The following is a 23169-nucleotide window of genomic DNA, read 5'->3' on the forward strand; positions in this document are numbered from 1 at the left end:
TGACTGATGTCTGAATTTTGCTGTTTTCGTGTCGACATTTTTCATAAATTGCTTCATCTGCACAGCACTTTGTGTCTTGAAAAGTGCTCTACAAATAAAAAAAATATTATTAATATTATTATTAATTCTCTTTAAACGTGAAATCCCTTCTTACTTCTGTTGGGTTCTTGGGAAACTAACAAATACAGACATTAAAGTAAGCTTGGTGGCTTTTAAGAGAGCAATGTTAACAGCTTTTATTGGTTTATAAAAGTTTTTTTTAATCTTTAACAAAAAGGTTTTGTATAAGGTTCTTTTCAATAATGTTCTCAAGAATGTATAAAACAATCTAAGCTTATTGGTGGCAAAAATAAAAAACTTTATTGGATGTATTGTGATTGAGGGCCCTTAATGATATATTTGAAGACATTATTGTCCATTTAGCAACAGTTGGTGAATCAATCTGCCAAAACAATTTCAAAACCTTTTGTTTTAACTGTTAGTCATTTTGACCCACAAAGGACGTGAAATAAGTGCCATGAGTCCTGTTAAAGACACCAGTATTCCCGAGCTCCAAATATTTGTAATCAATGTGTTATTCTGAGTCTGCCACAGTATGACTCGTGATTAAAGAAGCATAACTATAAAAAACATAGAGTAGTATAAGAACAGAGAGTCCTTAGCTCACTCTTTCAGTTTTTTCTGTTCTTTCTTTCTTTCTTGAAGTGTCTCTCTAGTCATGACCCTGTAGCCGGCTGTGTGTCAGGATCTTCGGAGTTGTCAGTTCCAGTTACTGCTGAGCAGACTTAATGAGTGTAGAAAGAGGGAGGGCATGAAAGGAGAGAGATGGAGACACAGAGATGGGATGAGCAGGAAGAAGTTAGGTGATGCACGAGCAGGGTAAACAAGGGAAATAAAGAGAGGGCAATGGCTAAATAATTACGGAGAGTACAAAAAGAGTTAGAGAGAATGCCATTTTTAACTAATAATGGAAATTTCAGACAAAGAGTTTTTTCTCCAGTTTGCCCTTCGTCTTCCTTCTTACAGTCAATAAAAGCAAATATAAATATACATAGAGACTTTTCTAACCAACGTTTACAACTCTGATCTTGCAAATCTCATGTCCACACCCTTGAACGCAAATCTCCAAACGCATGAACATGCAGCAGAGAAGATGTACGGTTCACATCTCACACACAAGGCTCAAACACACACACACACACACACACACACACACACACACACACACACACACACACACACACACACACACACACACACACACGCACACACACACACACACACACACACACACATACACACACACACAAACAAACCCACAGACACTGACTATGACAGCTCTTTGGCAGACCAACATTGTTAACCGTGACTTGTAAAAAGACAACAGAGCACAGAAAGCAAGCGAAGGAGAAGTTTAAAACAGACAATAGAAGAAAAAGAGAAGAGCAATGAGAGAGTGAAACAAAGAGCAGTTGGTAAAACTGTGGCAGCGTCTTATTGGCGTTTTCTCATCTGGTAACTGTCATCCAGACAGCAGAAATCCAAATCTCCCACTAAGTTGTGTAGTGCTGAATCTTTTTTATTGCTCACTATGTTAAATGTATAACATTTTCTATGACGCACTAATCTGTTGGTACCTTGAAACAAGCGTCTTGCTTTTTATTTTTCATCACGGATCACTAACTTGAAAAACTGTAGACGAGCATGATGCTGGTGACGATGTCGACTCCACGCAAATATAAGATATATCGCTCATTTATAAATGACCAATTCCCAATAGCAAACTTAGAACCCAAAGCCATACAGCAGAGCAAGTCATTAACAGTTCCTATATTTCAAATCCCACATCCAAATATGTTTCAAAATCGAGGAATTCTAAACAGTAGTCACATTTTGTTTGGTCAGACCTCGGGACAGTGTTCCACTTTGCCTCAGTCTATTATTAATGAGCTCAGGCCTAGAAAAGGCGGTTTATAGATCATTTTACACAACATCCCAACCTTTTTGTAATTTGGGGTTTTATATTACTTGGGCTCAGTTGGTAGAGTCGTCGTCTCTCAACCCTGAAGGTCGAGGCTTCAATCCCCAGCTCCTGCAGCAACATGTCCGATGTGTCTTTGGGCAAGACGCTTTCATCGGCAGCATATGAATGTTTATAAATTACATTAGTTACTTCTGATGGTTTCACTACATAGCAACCTCTGCCATCAGTGTGTGAATGTATAGGTGTGACATGCTCTGTCAGAAGACTAGAAAAGCGCTGTTCTAGCTCAAGTCCATTTACCATATATTAGGTATATAGTATCAAAACTTTCAGCAAAGCCAGCTATTTCATCAACAAAAAAAACGCAATTAAGACCTAGTCCTAATCAACAGTGTTTGTAATCCAGCTTGAGAAAATAGATGCACTTTCACTTGACAATCCTTACGCATTCATTTTTCAACAATTAATTCACCCCGTTGTGTCTCTATTATTACTGTGATTACCCTTGAATTGATTTGATAACCCTTGTATCTTAAGAAGGGTAATCAAATTAATTCAAGGGTAATTTTGTTTCATAAACTGATTACTTTGGACGAACACAGGAATGAACAGAACCTCCTGCCAGGTTTCAGTGACCAACCATCAAGGGTGTGTGATTACAAACATTCATCCAGCTCAGGTGTCCTTGAGCAAGATACCCCCTTTAAGATCTTGTGTTCTGACCCCCGTACAACGATCAATGAGGAATCACGTTACACTTAAACAGGAGGACAGGAGAGCAGCAGGCTGACTGACACTGAGTGTGCTACCACAACAGAAAGAACAGAATTAGCTCTGATTACAATGAAACACAGAATGAATCTGGCTCTTATCTCAGCAGCTTGGTACAAATGTCCTGCAACTTATTAATTGTGGCTGGGAATATGTGTGTGTGAGTGTATGTGTGTGTGTGTGTGTGTGTGTATGTGGGGGGGGGGGGCAAAGACAGGCAGTGTGTGTGTTCGAGGGGGTTTGTTAATTAAGGTTGTTGTGTAAGAGGCCTGGATGATAAAGCGGCTTTCTGCCAAAGATATAGAGCAGGAGTTCTGGTAGAGCTCTTGGGCACACACACACACACACACACACACACACACACACACACACGCATTCAGGCACTGTGGTGCAAAATGACTGGATTCTCTATAATGCAGAGAGCATAACAAAGCAAGCATAGCAATGGGATATATTTGGTTAGAAGGGGAGTGAGGAAAAGAAAAGAGAGGATAAAAAGATCCGAGTAGAGCAAAGTGGGTGCAAATAAAAAAGTTAGAGCGCAGAACTGAAAGAAAGAGATACAGCTCAAGTTTATAAGGGATACAAAGAAGAACACATGATAGTGTACTGATTAGAAGGAATAACTTACGGAGGCAGGTGTTCTCCGTGAAAAACTCTGTGAATTTGTCACACTCGTCCTTGTTGTTGCCGCTGTTGCTGCAGTCGCAGTATGGTGAGACGCTGATTTTGGGTGAGCGCAGGTAGTTGGGAGTCATCACGGTACCTGCAGCAGATGCATGAAAGGAATATGACTCATATATTCATCCGTCTTTATTCCATGGTTAGACATTTGATTTATAAACAAGGGTCATATGTAAATTGTTCTAGGCAAGAACCCAAATATACTGCTGACTGTCAAGAAAAAAGAATAACACTCAAACCATTTAAGTGCTGTTAAATAATGAATCCCATCATAACAAAGTTAAATGTTGTGATTTGTATTTCTCTTTCTCGTCCCACCATGTAGAGGACTAACGCAGTGTGGTTTCTGCAGGAAGCAGAATGCAGAGAAGCCAGAGTGAAGAATAGGCTTCTCTCTGTGAGGGAAAGTAAATAGCTTCAGTCAGTGATTTCTCACTCCCCCAATGGATTGTTCCCTTGTGCTGGCTGCGCTCCAAAACAGGGCTTTTTGTTTTGCAGTAGGTAGAATGAATTGGCGCTGTGCGGCCTGGGTGTGCATGTGTGGCCCGGTTTAGTGAATTGTGAGGGTCGATTTTTGACAGCTCATTAGGTGCTCTTGGTACCAGAGGAACTTTTAGTTTAGATTAGTTCTAAGAACGGTTGCAAGACCCTGCCACTACAAGAACTTGAAATGATCCCAGCTGTTAGAACGGTCTTTAGAGGCACATTTTTAACACCTACTAAAGGGTTGGTACTGAGAGGCAACTTGAGTGACATAATGTATGCTGGCCAATCAGGAACCAGCATCAAGTATCTCAGATGTTTTATAAGTTTATAAAAAATATAGTATTAATGATCATTATTATAGCCTTAAAAATGACCTGAAACGAAGCCCAGGAGATGGATTGACAGTGGAGCTGTATCAGACTATGAACCACATGACAAACACATGTCCGACCATGGCTTCCTTCATCATTTTGTTATTGTTTAATACCTTAATTAATCAACCCCTGGGCACATTCAGCATTTCCATTGAATTTGCAAAGGACACGAGGGCTTGTAGGCTAGTTTGGCTTTTCCACATCCTGATTGGGAGTTGGGTCCCAACAAGGATAAGCACTGGGGAAACACAACTCGGTCGCTAATTTCATTAATGTCCACCATTTCCAATTCATTTATCATAGCACATCATGCCAATGGGGAGATCAGGAGGGGCACTGGCAATGATAATAAAAGTCCAGCCAACAGTCAGACAATGAGAAAAGTCCAAGCAAATCTAACTTTTCAGTTTTACCTGCCAACATATTCTCATTAATAATCTAGATTAACCCATTGGCTTCGTCCCATATTGCCAGGTCACATGTTTATTATGTTGTTAGACTTCTGTATCTAAGGAAATACTTTTTTGGGTCGGATCTAGCGTAGCCTTGGTAGCATAAAAAAGCACTGGCCTAACATTACTTTTTCAAATTTGCAACCTTTTTGATTCCAATAATATAGTTAAAATAACCTGCCTCAACTGATTCCAATGAGTCTGTTAATCTCACTGCTTGTGTTTCTTGACCCATTCACATTCCCATTTGACTTGTGACACCAGATTTCATCTCAAACTTTGGTTTGTGTAATCTTTCCACAGGCTCGAGAAACAGAACAATGAAAAGAAGTTGTCAAAAATGTAATGTTCCATTTAAGACATGAAAAAAAGGTTGGAGCGATCTACTGAACCCTGGAGTAAATGCCAGTACAAGGCTGACCAATCACAATCAAATGTCAGTGAACTCACCAATCAGCCCCGAGTACGAAAGGAGGCAGTCTGCGTAGTTCTCCTTCAGACAACCTGACAGCGAGCGAGGCTCCGGCTGGCAGTTGACAAAGAAGTCAGCCAGTCGTGACCTGAAACAAAAAAACACACCCAAAAAAAAAAACTATCATCAGAGCTGCGATAGATTTCATATGAGAAATATAGATGGCCAATGTGACTGGAATGTGCAGCAGTATGCCCCGTCCAAATGAGCGTTTACTGGAAGTCATTTCTCTCAATGTAATTAAGTATCTTAATGGCTGCCGTCAGTGCAGTGAGATGACCCTCTTATGTACGCTGCGCCTGGTTTATATCCTGGAATGAACAAAGATAAAGGCAATTCTCCACCAGGTTTGTTCTGTTTCATTTACTGCCTTCATAAATGTTTGTTTGCACTTTTGCCACAGGTGCAGTGGCATGTGAAATTGGAATGGAGTTTGGATTCCAAAGGAAGTCAACATTTGAGTTTGGACTGAGTATGATATACATACACTTTGACACAAAGCAAAACCATCAGATGATTATTTTAGAGTGCAACCATTTTTAGGAGGTAACTTTATCGACAGTCTTGATTGAATACTTCATTCAGAAAAGTCATTGTTACTATGCAAAAAGTTTTGAACAGTGCAGGGACATCAAAACTTATTTGATCCTAACTTTCTATATAATCCATTGTTCAGCCCTCAATATCTCAGATGTAATTTAGGGTGCTCTCACACTAAACAATCCGTACCTTGCCTAAGAACGCTTAATGCTCAAAGTCCAGTTCATTTTACTTGTGTGAGTGCTCCAATCCCAGCTCAAGCACGGTGCACTTCCTTTTGCTTTTGAAGAGGTGTGCTTGGGCAGTTTATGCACGATCACAATCACAGTTACACAACACTGACAGCTTTCCATTATTGAGAAATCTCAGAGTGTTCTGGCTGTATGAGACTGTTTTGACTCAAATGACTCAAACTAAGCAACATAATCAGTCAAGTAGCTGTCATGTTCTCTGTGTTGTTCTCTGATGTGCTGACACGCGTCCCTTTTATTTTTTTTATTTTCCATTTTCGAGTTGGCCTGTCTTGTAAACTAAGCAACATTCTGTTTTTATTCTCCAATCTACTCTAAAGCGGCGGGCAACATTTAAACAAGGGAGACACTCTGAATAATACAAATAAATAATAATTTTTTTTGTCTATGTTTAACCAAAAATAGGTGAAGTTGGTAAGACATTAACATCCCTATGATGACTTATGGGAAAATGTTCTTATAAAAAATATATAGCAGGGGTGTAGATTAAAACTAAAAGGATAACAAAAACAATCTTGTTAAAATAATAAAGACAGAAAATATAATTACATTAATGAGACACAAAACAAAAAAATCAAAAGACTTTTCTTTGACATGTAAGGGCCCTCCTAAGGAATACAACACGTTCTGATTTACATATTTATAATCACATTCAGCTTTTCCAATGGACACTCATCATGTACATTTTTGAGGTTTAGTCAAAGAGGTGAAATGCCTTTTGTTCCATACAAAGACAATTTCCTGCAATAATTAAAATCCTGAAATACAGGCACATTGATGATTTTTTTTGGAATAATTAATAAAGGATTTATTAACCAAGTGACATTTCGAGCCAACAAAGTTTTCCTCAGACTTAAAAGTGTATTTGTGAGTCACCATCCTAAATATTCATAGACATACACATGACCCCACACAGCTGAAACTCACCATTTTCTCATCAGGTACCAAAACACATAAAATAGACATTATTTAAGCAGCATACTATCATATCAATCTTAGAATAGTGTGAAATTGTTCATACAAAAGTTGCTTAATAGCATCACTAGTGCTTAAAATTGGACTCTCTTAGACTCTCCAAAAAGTTTTGAAGGCTCAGTTTTCAGTCTTAAGATAGATTCTTGACAGTTATAGGCAAATACGAGGGGAAAAAAAGCTGCAGGCACACCGAAACACACCCAAACTCACATGTATGCTCTCACAACGGGTCTATCTATCTAATACACCAATCTGGTGCTGAGCCAAGAAGATCTGTCTGAAGTCGGCGGCGTCAACAGAAGCCTCTATGCTACAACTGACATATGGTGAGAGAGCTGGTGGAAATGCATGGCTTTAATCTATCTGTGGTGGCCCGACAAATGGACCAGGAGAAAGTGGAGCTGCGGTGAGAGCTGCTTTTGAGCCCTGAGCGTATGTCTGACAGATAGAGAGCGCCACAGAGAGACAAAGGGCCAGAGATGGAAGGACAGAGACTGGTAGTATGAATTTACTGTTGTTTTGCAGCTTGCTGTTAAGTAGAGACAAAGTATAAGGAGAGAGGGAGGGAGACCTGAGGCTACAGTCCAAATGGAGCTCATTTAAGATGCCTAATGCTTCCATTTAATCCCAGAGAACCACAGGACTGCTGCCTGTGGGCTCCAGAGACTGCGCAACACACATACACAAACACACACACACACACACACACACACACACACACACACACACACACACACACACACACACACACACACACACACACACACGCACACGCGCACACGCACACACACAAACACAAACACACACAGACAGACACCCAGACACATACTGGAGATGTCAGATGTTCAGGATTATTATTGTCAAACCAAGAATAACTCCTCTCTTTTTTTCTGTAGTTTATTAAACTACATTAAATACAGAAGGAGTATGGGTGTCAAAGGGGGTATGTGTGAAATTGTAAACTATAAAGTAGAGACACAGACGCATAATGGAGAGTTAAAACACTAGAGGTGAAGAGTTATGTTTGAAGGGTTAATAACAGGTTTCTGTTATTGCACAGTTAATGTAAATCTCCAGGGAATTGCCTTCAGTCAATGTATAATGACCTCCTTAGTGATTAAAGGTGTTCATGTGTGTTTGAGAATGAAACAACTGCTGTGCACCTCCATATTCACAGTTGTTCATTCAGGTCAAAATGAACACATTTTCCTTTTAACGTGACAGACACGTGTGTAATAAAACATTTTGGCACAGGTTTTAAATGGTAAATGGACTTGAGCTTGTAGAGCGCTTTTCAAGTCTTCTGACTAGTGCTTTTAAAATAATGTCACCACTATACCCATTCACACACTGATGGCAGAGGCTGCTATGTAATGTGACCATCAGAAATAACTAATCCCATTCATAAGCCACCGACAAAGCAGCTGGTGCAATTTGGGGTTCAGTGTCTTGCCCAAGGACACATTACACATGCGGCTGCAGGAGCTGAGGATCGAAACCCCAACCTTCCAGTTGAGAGATGACCAACTCTACCGTTTAGGCACAGCTGCCCCTGAAGAAAGTTGTGACAGTAGACATAGTTTCTCCTCACGACAATAAAGTAAGTATAAGCAAAGAGCTAGATGAAATCACCACAAAGTATTGCATGATTATTGGGTTTTGGAAGATGACGGGCTGCCCTGTTAGGAAAAATGAATCCACGTCCATTTCTTCAAAACAATTACTTCTCCAGAGACTATTTGTGTCAGCTATTTTGGATTAAAGCATCATCTAGCATCACAATGATAGCGAGGGCTGAATAATCCTGGAAATTAATGTAACAAAATGTACAGTATTGTTTATTGGTGCATTGATGCACATAAGTACTGGGACACATGACAGTGGTGTATGCTGAGCAAATGATGTTGTCCTGTAAAATTTGGCTAATATTGTTTTGCCATGTCATCATTGAAACTCTGGGACTGGTTTAAATAAATCAATCGTGTAAAGGTGTAAATCATAAACATCTGAAAGGGACCTAGATTGCTTCCCCCCCCCACCACCGTCTGGTTCCCCTAAATACCCTCGTCATCTCTTTACTTTCTTCTGTTTTGTTTCAGTGTCCTACCTGCAGATGTAGTTGGTCTTGCAGGAGGCCTGCAGTTCCAGACAGTTGGGCTTCTGTTTTTCTTCGTAGGAGCAGACAGGGACGATGGTCTGACGCCTGCGTTCAGAACACGCTGTCTGGTCACTCAGCGGGCATGAGCAGTACAGCATGCCGTAGCTGTGCTTGGGAGGAACCTGTAGTACACAAGAATACAACATTAAGTTTGTATCTGTGTAGAGGCCTGAAGTTGTCTTGTTTTATTTTTCATTCTTTCGTTGATGATCTAAGCGGCTGCACATGCTGACTGGGCATGTGTGCATTTAGTCAAATATGACATCACCCTCGCACATGACACACGATGACGCATAACCAACGAGTAAGTACATTAAGCATGGGCATGTTAGCCTGCAGGGAGGACTGAAGGCTGCTAATGCTAATGATAGCCACACATGGCAAACCAAAAAACACAGTTTACCAGGAGACAATTTTGAATAAACTGTTTTCTTACCTTTCGACTAGTCGGTTAGGCTGAATTTAAATTTCCTTATAAAAGGTGTAATATGTAGGATTTTTACACTAAAATATATAAATTAATAAAAAATGGACTTAACCTATGTCATACATATTTTTTGGTTGAAATCTTACATTACCTCTAATATTTCCAAAAGTTATCAAAACCACAGAAATCATTAATTTCATAGTTGTAAGGGCCTGTGTCTTTCTTTTGTGGTGGCAATATTTATCGTTGCCATGGAAACACTGGATGTTATGTCAAAGACCGCTACATAAGGAAGCAGGAACTAATACTGAATGCTGCCGTACTGCTGCTGTATGTGCTGCTCTGGTAAAACAAATGTGATGTAAATTATACTTGGATACATTAGCTCGTGGGTAAACATATTCTCTTCCTCCGGTCTGTTTCGCCCACTCGTCTTGACTACGATCATCTCAGAGTTGGCTTTCATCGCAGGGTGGGGGCTGGAGTAGCAGAGAGAATCACTCCCATGATTCCCTGCCGGCCTCAACATCGTCTTTTGTTATTGATTTGAACATATAACCTACCGTATGTTTAACCGACTGGGAAATTAGTCACCTTGGAACATCTAACTTTTCATCTTGTTTTGAAGAAGAGCAGTCATGACATTGTTGGAATTTTAATTTAATTAATTCCTATATGTTGGTCGATTATTTGGGTTTTAAAACCTTTACTTTACTACTTAGTTCATCATCAATGATTCGGTAAGAAACATATCCAAGGAAAAGGGAAACATTATGCTTTATATTAACAATAGAAACCCTTTTTTTCAGAAGAAGTTGAATGAAAATGGTAATGTATTTATAAACAAGGGGGATCATTTTACAGATATATACATTGAGCACAAAGTTTTCTCTGTTGCCTATGAAAAACTAAAGCGTCAATGAATTCTTTTGTTTTAGTGGAATGGCACAAACACTAGATTGTCAGCATAGTTTTGTGTCAGAGAGAAGTCAAAGCTTAAGGCTGTTTGCACAGAGAGTTCTGTGGTGGAGGAATAAATACAAAAACTACAAATCATAACATGATTAACACTGTCATGCATTCTTTGTGCATTTCTATTCACTCATACTGTTGATCATTTGAAGTGATCCTAGTTGAGTTATTCCACAGAGTCATGACGGGAGCTGGGCTGTAATTACAATGTTTCACATCATATTTTACAACATGCCGCAGACAGCGAGAGCATCTTTTGTGTTTGATGACTGAATCAATGTCAAAGCTCACTGCTGGAAAAGCAAAGCCCAGACAAAAAGAGCCACATGATTATTTATTGTTATTTTGACAACCTCTCTAACTTCATCCGCTTCAAAAATCATCCTTTTAAAGCAGAGCCTTTGTGGTGGACGGAAAGCTTTTATCCGATATCAAACATGAGGGAAAACCTCCATGATGTTTGCTTTTCATTGAATTCATTGTACTTAAGCTTGTGTCAGAAGTGCCTTGCCTTGTCGAAGAATTGCCGCAGGGCCTTGTGGCACTTTCTCTTGTTGCAGACTTCAGCTGTTGAGACGCGGCTGGTGCAGGGGCTGATGTAGGCCGAGCGGTACTTCTTGCACGTGTCGTTCAGGTTGCAGGCCTTGGCTGCGTTCAGGCAGTTGTTCTCTCTGGCCACTGCAGGTTCACCTAAAGACAGATAGGAGAGGAAGTAAAGGAGGGGAGGGGAAGAGAAGAGAAGAGACAACAATGGTTAAAAATTGAACTGATTTCAAGATTGTGGTGCATAATTACAGCTCATTTAGTGTTTCATCAATTTCATCAAAAAAAGATGTCAGTAAATTAAAGTAGTCAATGGTAAAAAGGACTTGAGCTTGTATAGGGCTTTTCTAGTCTAGTCTTACACCAACCCATTCACACCCATTCACACACTGATGGCAGAGTTTGCTATGTAAAGTGACCATCAGAAGTAACCTATCCCATTCATATATGTTCATAAAGCAGCGATAAAGCAGCAGGATAAACTTTGGGTTATGTGTCTTGCCCAAGGACACATCGGACAGGAGCTGGGGATCGAACCCCCAGCCTTCAAGTGTAGAGACGACCAACTCTACCAACTGAGCCACAGCCGCCCCAAGAATATTTTTTTTCCAGACTAAAAAAGGAATTTGAGTATGTCAGCAGAACCAGACTACAGTATGCTGAGTTTTTGTCACAAAAGTAGTTAATAGACAAAGTAGTAAAAAAAAAGATAAATAATACAGCATCCTGCAAACCTAAAAGACTCCTCAAAAAGTGGCAATTTTCCACGAACATGTAGACATTTCATGTGGTCTTTGTGACATCATTAAAAAAACAAGAAGTCTGTTGAAGTTTTTTCTTAATGTTTCCCTGGAGGCTAACTTTCCACCAAATGTCATTGAAATCTGTTCATCTTCAGAGAAACCATGATTTCTGATGAGAAAACATCCAACTTAATGATCGTATGTGGCATGATCAACCTGTGCAGGGTCCTGGGGCAGCTCTTTGTAGCACAAATACCATATGAACAGAATAAATATAAAAAAGAAAAAAAAGTTAAATTGAATCGTTTGAACACATGGCCTTTAAGGAGACTGGATAATCAGCTATAAAAAAAAGAGGCAAAAGCTGCTTTAGTTGATATTGTGTTTGTGGCAGTGATTACCTGAACAAAATCCTTACATACATATAGGAGCAAAACACAACACAGCCAAATATTAGTAGTTTCTGTGTGCTCCACCCAATGTGGGGCTATTGAGACCCCCTTCTGGATCACTGGTTCAGCTGTCTGCTTTTCCTTGTTGATTAATCAAGCCTTGTGGCCAACCCTCGCAAAATACTTGTTTGCATAAAAAGAGTAATATATTAACATCATCATTATGCTCATTGCAGATGACACGAATAGACAACCACGGCAACAGATTTTTCTGTCCGTGTGTGTGTGAGTGTGTTTTTGTGTTGGCTGATATCAGTCTTTGTCCTCATGTTTATCATTCAACTGTTCAAGTGTTTGTGTGGGTTTATGCTAAGAAGACCAGACACATTTTGCAGCCTGGCCTGCATCAAACAGTGGCCCTCGTCCACATGGCTATGCTAGCTAACCATGGATGCATCTCTGTCTGAGTGTGTGTGTGTGAGTGTGTGTGTGTGTGTGTGTGTGTGTGTGTGTGTGTGTGTGCGTGCGTGCGTGCGTGCGTGCGTGCGTGTGCGCGTGCGTGTGCGTGCGTGCGTGCGTGCGTGTGTCTGCGTTTGTGTAGAGTTCCTGTACTCATCACAGTCTCAGTTGCAGCGCCTTTCTCATCTGTCAGCCTGCAGTAATTACCAGTGCTGCCATCGATACACTATCAATTAACATTCACGTACACTTCTCAACCTCCTTGCATCTTTTTTAAAGCTGAAAATGGAGCAAAACAGCTGAAAATGGAGCAAAACAGCATTTCTGTCCCCCTTTCAACAGCGCCAATTAAAAAAAAAAAAAAAAAAACGAGGGAAGTCCGGCGTGACAAGCGTACAGAAGCATGGTGCAGGGCAGGCAGCAGACGAGAACAGCGGGAGCAATGTAAGCAAATCAACAAAGTGAGCGGCTGATAGGGCGTGGGCCGTGTTGTGATGGCAAATGGTGTTAATAAGATTCAAGAAAAGGAAGGAGAAGGGGGGGGGGGGGGAGGAGAGAGATTAAAAAGGGACACAGAAACATGAAGGGGATTTTAAGTTGAAGGCATGCTGTATTAATTGGTGACAGTGACAATGCAGTTTATTCAGCTAGAAAAGAAGAAATACTCAGGAAAGTATAGCGTTTAGCAGGTTTTCAGAAAAGTCACTATTTAACACTAACCCTGGGATGTCACATTGTAAAAGTTAAAGGTAAATTCTGCAGTCAGTCTTCTTCTGTTATGCTTGTCATTGTTATTGAATGGATGGTTCAAAGCCTGCCTGTTTACATGTCAACAAGTCAACTTATTCATTTTCAGACTTTGCAGATAGTTTTTTTTGTCATAATAAAACACACACACGCTGAACACACACACTAGCACGTACTTACGCACACACACGTACTGTAGTGTTCACACACACACACACAAGCTACAAATCTCAAGTTTTTGCCTTTTTTTGGGTGAACATCTTATTTTTGTCTCGACTCTTCTTGAATGGAATCAACAGAGAATAGGCCACATTCCAACTCCTGGTGTTGACTCGAGCAATAAGAAGAAAATAGAGAAGGAAATATTCAGATACTGTATTTTCTTTTATAAATAATAGTACAAATAAAGAGCTTCAAATGAGAGAAAAGACTACCATTTACTGAACATGTTGGTCTATAAGGGATATATACAATCACAAACGTTACCAGTGGCGATTCAAGAGTCTATTAGGGCCCTAGACAAAATACAATTAAGGGGCCCTCAAACCAGCATTCATCTCTTATGTCTGCAAGTGTCCCGATGCTTACTTCTCCTTTTTCCTGTTCCTTTTTGCTTTCCAAAGAAAGATAATTCCTCTTTTTTTTTCTATGTTCACTGTAATTGACAAACTATGGTTGTCACATCAATAGTGCATGTGACGCTTAGCAGGGCAATGACAGAGAGTCCAGATGGGGCCCCCTTATGCAGGTTTTCTACTGTCATTGTGAAACTTTTCACACTTTGAGCCACAGTTGTACTGTAGTTTAAAGTTTGTAAGCCCTCAGGGGCCCCCCTATTGATCTGGGGCCCTAAGCAGTTGCCTGCCTTGCCTGTTGACAAGCAGCGCCTTTGCACATAACCATATTTAGCACACGCAGTGAATACTTAAATTATCATCATGATAATCCAGTTCCAGAGATAATCAAATCACACAAACAAAAGCTGAATCGGAAAAGGCTGATTGTTCGGAATATTCAAATGTTAAAGATAAAGTACTTTTATTCAATGAAGAATAAACTACGATTATTTTAAACATTTGGTTTCATTGTAAAATGAAGTCAGAGTAAATGTTTTGCATAGTACCTTTTATGCAGCAATACTTCTTTTAATTATCTGTTTTCCCCTAGCAGCTGTAACAGAGTTTTTTTTGTTCCCTTCTCCAAAACGTTTCCTTTTTTCTTCATCACTTCAAAACTCTCTCAGGCACCTCCACTCATGCTGCATCTCTCCCACTTCCCAGCCCTTGTGTCTGCCTTCAGTGTCCTTCTTCCTCCTCTCTTCTCCTCTCTCTTTTCTCTGGATCAGTGTGCACACACATAAACTTAATACTTGTATTTTTACCTTTTCTTACAGCTTCCTCAGATAGACTGACTGTCATCTGCTAACCCTGCAGTCATCTCCTGACAGCTGTGCAAAGTTTGTTTTATGTATTTTTTCTTTCAGTTTTTTTGTATCTTTTGCCTTGTTTAAAAGGACTTGATCTTTGCACCCATGTTTAACCCTCAAGCATCAGTTTAATTTACTACCCTCTTAAGTCACTAAGTACAAAAAGGAATCAGGAATTTGACCCTTTAAATGCCAGTTTCATTATATGATTCTGGCATTTAAAGGGTTAAATTCCTGATAATTATTCAATATTTGATAGTTTTGAGAAGGGCTGGAGTTATTTAAGAGATTTATGCAAAAAAAACAGTAGGAAAAAATATGAATCTGTTCTATTTTTATAGCGGTTTTTGGAAATGGACATTTTTGTCCTCCAATGTCCAAACAGGGGACTACATTTTAAATCTGATGCTACACAAAAACTAACAATGCATCAAAGTCAATATTTTGGATAATCTTTGACATATCCAAGACTGATTTAAAAAAAAAAAAACATCTCCCAGCCACCAAATATTTGTTATATGGAAAATAACTAATTTTTGTGGGTTTTTTTTCATAAATAACAACAGTGACATCAAGTAATTAAATAGCATTTAAAGGGTTAAATTCCTAAAAATGATTGAATGTTTGATAGTTTTGAGCAGGGCTAAAGTTGTTTAAGAGATGTATACAGAAAAAAAGTAGAAAAATAAATCAATCTGTTCTATTTTTATAGCAGTTTTGTGGAAGTGGACATTTTTGTCCTTGGTGACTTAAGAGGGGAGTAAACATGTTTCACAGAGTTCTATTGATCTATTAAAAAAATAAAAAAATTGCATTCCAAAATGTGTCAAGAGAGAGACTTTCTTACAAAAATGACACACCCAAAATGTTGGCCAGATAAAGAGGAAACATTTGCCCAAATGGATAAAAATGTCCATAATGAAGTATGAGGGTTAACGTTTCTATGCACAAGAACCATTTTAATTAAGTATACCAGGCTCCACTTTAACCTGTTAACCTCACATAGAAAGACCGAGATGTTTTTCAAAGTTCCTATTACACAGGTAGATTATTTATTTCATTGCATAAAAGCCTCTTTTTTGAGAGCTTTTTAGTCAAGTGTAGAAAAGACACATTAAGACGTAAGCACTAATGATGGAGGCAGAGTTAATCTAAGAGGAAGGAGGAGAACTTTTAAGCAACAAAGCCACTGCTTGAGCTTGTGTTGTAGGATTAGTTTATATCCAGAGTTGTGAAGACCCTTTGAGGTCCTGCACTTAAAACCATAAAGCCTGACTATTTAAAGGCTTTTTATACACTTTTAAACCTTAACCCAGCCTGGGTGCCTGATGAGCCTTTTTCTCCTCTGTGAGCATCTTTTTTTCCCCATCTTCAACAGCCCCTTAAATATCCCTGCACTTGATGTATGTGAAGCTGACTGAGCACTTGGCCTCTGAATTCAGTTTATATCAAATACAGTGCTGACTGAAGTCTTTAGTGCCTGTTCATGAGACATAAAATGTCTCTGATTTTTTTTTTCAGCCACCTACAGTTTATGAGTATCTGTAAGGTGAGAAATAGGTAACCCAGTTACCAAACCAGTATTTCGTTTTTAACAGCTGTAGAATCTTGTGTGGTTGTCTGTTGACAGGATTAGGCAGATTCAAGTTGCCTCAAATCAAGTTGTGATCCAAACTCCCAAGAAAAAAAGAACATCCTTAATGTGGTTGCTTCAAAAGGTGCCTATGATGAGTAGAACATACACAGTACATTTTGATGGTAATTCAATTTTAACTTTTGGCATGAAGGGCTCAGACGGGTAACACTCAGAGCAATATAAGTCTTAGTCTCTTACTGAAACCAAATGTGTTTTGGTATATAACACCATTTAGACTATCATACATCAGAAAGTAAGTACAACACAAGATAGGATCTCAAGCGTTAGAAACAATGTCATACGATCAGCTTTAAGTCAGAATGGACACAAGTGCTGACAGGCACTAAATATCATCATTGCCATCATCACTATCATCCTCATCAGTCATATCAATATCACTATTTGTGTAGACGTTCATGGAAGAGCTGGGTCATCTAGCTTTTTTATTAAAGGTGCAAAGAGATTCTGCAGCTCAAATGGAGGTTGGTAACTCATCCCACCACTGGGGGGACTAGAGAGGTGAAGAGTCAGGCTAGAGATTTGTTGTAAAGGTTAGATCAGGTGCCTTTCATTGGCAGAGTGTAATGGGTGGGAAGGGGGGCGTAGACCTGGATGAGAGAATTAAGGCAAGGAGAATCCGTTTTGTCGCTGTTTTGTTAGCGAGCAGCAGGATTTTAAATTTGATGTAAGCAGCAACTGGGAGCTGGCAATTTGGTAGCAACTGACGCTTCTTTAATGCTAACCTATGGTCACTATTATGACTTGTTAACTAGCTCTTGCTTGGCTCAGCCTCATTATTTATTGAATAAACAACGACTACCAGGGTTATTTGCTTCAGCTGTAAAGAGTGGGACTGTTTCATTGTAGTTATAAATTGGCTAAAATCTGTCCTATATGGTATGAACCCAAAACAAACATCTTTGACATTTTTATACTTGAAAAGAAAGGGTCAAAGATTGCCCAAATAACAATTTCATGATCCATATTTGCCATATGTCTTTATTCCTGCAGGGTTGGGGTCTTCCCGAAGAGAAACATCCAAACACCTTTGAAATAGTGCATAATTAATTGAGTTTGGATTGACCATATCTGACACATCCTCGGGACATGAATAACATCTCAACACAAAGGCCTGGGCTCATGGTATCAATCTTGAATAAGACATCAGGTGAAATTATGACACTTTTAATGATAAATGTTGACTGTTTATTCTCCTTAAATGTACATAGACCATAGGGTCTTTGTACACACACACAAACCCACACACACATTCATACAGTAATCGTCTATACCCTGCAGCGCCCCTAGTGGCAGCAATACATCTGCTGAACTCCCCTTGCACCCCTGGCAGATGGCATTGTCTCTCAAACACACAAAAACACACACATATTGAAGCACACACACTGCATGCTCTGACAGCGCCCACACAGGGTTGGGGCCGGGGCCATCTGGAGGCCTGGTAGGGGGAACGAGGCCCCCCCAGTGGCTCATGTTTCCGATTCAGCCTCAAATTGATTATCATGTCGCCTGTTTCCTCCAGTCCCCCTGCACCCCTTCAACACCACAACCCCCACCTCATTTCAATTATCATGAGACACCACAGGGTCAAATCCTGACCTCACCCACCTCTGTACCCCCCTACAGAACTTCTGGAGTCCCTCTTTTCCTCTTTTTTTTCCCCCTTCCCTCTCCTCTGGACCCTTCTTCGTTCTAATGAAGTCCCTCATTTTTGTCTTCCTCTCTGCTCCTCTTTCATGTCTTTGTCCATGTGGCTCTGAATGTATTCCACTCATTACCTCTCTTCCTCTTTCTCAATCATCATTACCCATGTCTTTGCCTTTCTCTTGTGACTTCCTTCTCTCTTATGTCTTCCTGCGTCTTTCCTCCCCTCTGCCATCTGTCCTTTATTTTGTCTTTGGCGCAAAGGGGAATCACTTAATGGCCTTTGGTGGCGTTTGGTTTTCTGTTCAAAAGACCCATCCACACCTAATTTCCATAAGCGTCAACAGTCAAGGTTTCAACATTTGAGGTTTACTTTCTATAGGAATGAATCCTTTTTTCTAAATTACTGAGAGTAAAAAGATTTTACTTTATTTTAGATTTAATGTGCCATATATAATGTTATTTTTTTACAAGGCTGAAGACATGTTGGAGAAACAAAGGTGGGAAACGGGACAAATCTGCAAGCTCATAATACATTTCCCTGTCAGATGTGTCTGCTCCCCCTCGCCCATACAGACAGACAGATTTCCATCTGACCTTATTAAGCTTGGGCCAATCACTTGTTGATCTAATATGGTCTGGTCTTAGTGCTGCTAAGGTATTTTTGTACACAACTAAAATGGCTACTGCTGATATGCAATGATCTTTGCTAAAATTCAGCAAACTGGAGTGTTGTTGAAGGTAGAAATGGTAAGGGCTGTTTATATATTCTGTACAAAATATGTTTGTATTTGATGAACTGGAAACCTAATGAATTGGATCTGTAATTAAAGCTATCTAGCCTTGCATCCAACAGAATAGAAATTAATTTGGTTGACCTAATGGTTGAAGTGTCCATTGTCCTTTTGTTCAGCACCAGTTCATTAAAACCCAAGAGGTTACCATTGGAGACGATCTGCCAACTGCTGTCATTATCCAAAAGCTCCAAACTTGGCATTCATAGTTCAGGTGATGGATGAGGAGGGGAGAAGAAAACAACTCACATTTTGGAAGAAAATATAACAATATATATATATATATAACCGTCTTTTATAGCTACCTTGAATATGTCTTACAATTGTCCCAGTAGAGTGTCATCAACTTTTTTTTAACCCAGTCAGGCAGAATACATTTCTGAACTTCAGCCAGCCAGCCGAGGGTCAGTGAGGGGAAACTGGGAGCACTTGACAGGTGTTTTTGTTTCCACTACTCAAAGCACTGCAGCAGTGGAAACAGTCGGGCGGCTGGATGATGTGCCACTGGGTGTCTGACTATAATTCACAGCCTCTTTGTTTGCTAAGTACAATAGAAGTGCAGGGATTTGTCCTGCTGGCGTGGCTGCAGGGGATTACACAACAAACACGCTGACACAGAGGGGTAACAAGACTTCATATACAATAAACGGAAACAGTTTGTAGCTTAAGATTTATATTTAGCTTCATTTCTGTGTATGCTGTGATCTATAACTGCAGCTACCATGTCATCTGCACAGGAAACGTGGTAAGTAGTGCAAACATTTAGTTATTAAACTCAAAGTTTATCCACAAGAAGTTACTAGATAACTTTTTTCCAGCCAAATAACTGCCTTAAAGTATGATAATTTACAGCTTTCATGCTTTCATAGTTTCAAATTAATTACCTTTGGGTTTTGGATGTTTGAACTTTGAAGAAATCACTTTGAATTCTATTCTGGGAACTTGGGATGGAAAGTTTACTAGTGGGAGCACATTACACGATATGAAGTATCAGATGTGATACGTTAAAATGATCTTAAGAATTACCCCAAAATGTGCTGTAATGCCCAATTTCTATGCAATTTCTATTAAAGATGGTCTATTGCAATTTTACATTAAATTCACTATCAATTGAGGGGAGTAAATATTGACTGAACATACATCAAATTAAGGCCTTTATTTGAAAATTGGGGCATTGGATTTTTCCCCCTTATAACCTGTTAAACTGAAAAGTACATATGTCCACATATCTTAATTATTAGACGTGTGTAAATTAGTTCCCCACCTCCTTCCCACTTATAGGAATTGTAGCACAGTCAGATCAGATACATAACACTCAAAATAAACAAGGACTAAGGTCTCCACTCCCTGCGAATATGCTCTCCCTCCCTCTCTCTGTTGATTATCAGAGGTGAGTTACACTGTCATCCACCTTAATGGGCCCCACGCTTGAAAGTGCAAGACAAGCAGAAATGGAGCGACTGGAGGGTTCCAAGAGGCAGAATGAAGAGAGCGCCTCAAGGTTTACTCATCTTTCTTTCCTCCTACTTTTTTTCCTTTTTCTTTCTTAACTCTCCACTTTTCATTCAACACTTTCTGATTTTCCGTCAGCTTTCTTTCTCTCCCTCCCTTCCTCCCTCCCTCACTCTCTCTCTCTTTCCATGTGGTTAATAATCTCCCTCTCCCTCCCAACGCTGTCCCAGTGCAATAAAGCCACATGGCACTTGGTGCAGCAAATACCATAACTCACAGTTCCTAGTAATTGATCCCTGTAGTGCAACAGTCTCTTTCTCTCTCTTTTCCACACTTTCATCTATATCTCCTCTTCTTCCATCACTCCTTGCCATCTCCCTCCAATTCCGTAGAATTTATTGAGCTTTATTGGCACACAGTCCAATAAAATTCTGCCAAAGACAATTACTCCTGTCTTTTCCATTAGCTGCTTTTTTTTCCATTCTTCTGACATCTCATGCTATAGAAGTGTTATACTTCTCTCTTCATCAACAAATCCCCTTCACCTCGTTCCATCTAACCAGTTTGACAAACAATTCAAGCCAGGTCTCAAAAGAACTGCTCACCTGCATACAAAGCATGCTCTGGGTACATCATCAGCTCTTCCAATTTCATACATGACCCTATTTCCTGGCCTAAAAATTCACATTTGGTCCAAATTGCTCTTCCCCAAACCTGGGATTCAGACTGCTGGAGCTGATGGGAAGAAGAAATATAACCCCTTGGCAAATCTTGTGTGTTGGCAAAAAAAAAAATCCTTCCTCACAGCTTTATGGTTGCTCGCTATCCTTCCCCAAATGTATTCCCTTTTGAACCCCTCTGGGCTAGCTTGTAATATCAACACGCTATTAGCTGTGTGCCTATCATAGTTGAGTGACTAACTTCAGCACCTCTGCGGCTAGAAGTTCCCCTGCTGGCTCCAAATCCAGAGTTTTACTCTTAACTTGTTCATGCGTTAACTTTGCTCAAAATAACTACTTGTGTACTACTATGTGTATTTAAAAAAAAAAAAAACATGGCAGGGCACATTGAAACAAGCTTCTTAGCAAACAATCAATTTAGCAAACAAGCTAAATGATCATGAGCCTAAATATACTTTTGAGTCTCTATGTGCATTCATACTGACAACCATGCAAAAACATAATTAGCTTTAGGTATCCTGATGGTGTACTAATTACAGTTAATATCTCAAGTGTTGATGGTGGAAACATCTCATTATTTAATAGCTCAATTATTGGTCTTGTTGTGGGATTGTATATTCCACAATGCGTGAAAAAGAACGCACACAATAACGTAAGATTATATTTAATGAAAGCTAGCAGATATTTGAGCTGATGACAAAGCAGAAAAATGTCAACCTTAATGTTTTGCATCATAGCAATTAGTCACTGACAAAACCTGTCAAAAAAAAAAGTTGTCAATTGCTGCAATCCTCATCCGTTTACCCTGTTGATAATCGCACACTGCAGCTACGTTTCAAGTGATCAAAACACTATATGGTAGTAATTGACGTAACTAAATTGAAACAAAGCACAAAATGATTGGCTATCAGGTTTATCCAGTAGCTAAAAAGGCAAGCAGGGACACAAGAAGCTAATTAGTTGATTGGAAAGTAGTTTTCAGGAAATCATTGCAAGACTTTTTTTTTTTTTTTACTTGCCAAGTGCATTTTAGACTGTGAGTAAACATAGTTGATTTGCTCATTAAGTATTGAGCATGCTAGTTGGTTTGACTCTTGGGATTCTAAGAAAACCAAATGACTTCATTAAAGCTCTCCTGTCGTGAAAGCGGAGCAGAATCTGACAGGAAAGAGTCAAACAGAGAGTTGTGACGTTAGGACACAAAGGCTGTCAAGATACAAGTTGGTATTGCAGCTTAGAACATTCAACAGACCAAAACTGAGACAGAGAGAGAGGGAGTAAAAAAAAAATAAACTTGCGACAGAAAAAGGAGAGAAGAGTGGGAGGAAGAGAGGAAGAGAATCGCCTTGCCTCTCCACATTGATGAATCTCCAGCGAGGCCTGTTTCATTACCCGTCTGCCAGAGTGGATATCAGCCGGTAAGAGCAGGCCCTTTGGGGCTGCAGCAGAAATATATGGCTCTTTAATAATCTCCACAAACACATTCCAGTAGTGTACAGTACAGTACACCACCCCCACAATGCTCCCCGGCTGTCGGGGGCCGGAGCCCTGCACACTATCCATACTCCTACAACGGCTCATCTTACTTCAAGTGTGAAGCCATGAGTCAGCTGCAGCAAACACAAGATTTATAGAATCATTGAATATTGAGAACAAGATTGTTTTATTTGGTGCATCTTAACAAAGTTTTCTTTCTCTTAAATTTAAATTAAACATGTTAATCATTTGCCAATGGTACGTCACATACCTATAAGTTGTCAATTTACGTGAAAATTGCAGAATAAGTTGCTTTTCCCTTTAACACTTGACATGTAGAATCATGTCATCATGGATGTCTTGTGAGAACCTGGGTATTCCATTGCCTCTAAGCCTTGCTTATAATTTTGTGCAGAGGCAACTTCCAGTTATGCTTTAGTAATGTCCTGTGGCCCTAAAGACCATTTTCTACAGGCAACTATGCTATTAAATGAATGCATGTAGTTGAATGGACAAATCCAACAGCAAAGGAGGTCTGCTGTGACTCTGTCTGTTATATTTTAATCAATGTAAGTTTAATATTTTTTTAAAGTTTCCTTCAGCCGAGATAAGT

General features: G+C 39.6%; 1 protein-coding gene across 2 annotated transcripts in view; it reads right to left on the reverse strand.

Moving 5' to 3' along the window:
• Positions 1–23169, reverse strand: part of gfra1a (gdnf family receptor alpha 1a) — a 100230-nt gene that overhangs the window by 19319 nt on the left and 57742 nt on the right. For both annotated transcript variants that reach the window (XM_020639219.3, XM_020639220.3), the window contains 4 exons: positions 11058–11236; positions 9097–9269; positions 5202–5311; positions 3387–3521 (listed from right to left, as the gene is read on the reverse strand). In XM_020639219.3, coding sequence (XP_020494875.2) covers positions 3387–3521; positions 5202–5311; positions 9097–9269; positions 11058–11236 — 597 coding nt within the window. The remainder of the gene's footprint in view (positions 1–3386; positions 3522–5201; positions 5312–9096; positions 9270–11057; positions 11237–23169) is intronic.

This window comes from Labrus bergylta, chromosome 10, assembly GCF_963930695.1.
Source record: "Labrus bergylta chromosome 10, fLabBer1.1, whole genome shotgun sequence".
NCBI lineage: Eukaryota > Metazoa > Chordata > Actinopteri > Labriformes > Labridae > Labrus > Labrus bergylta.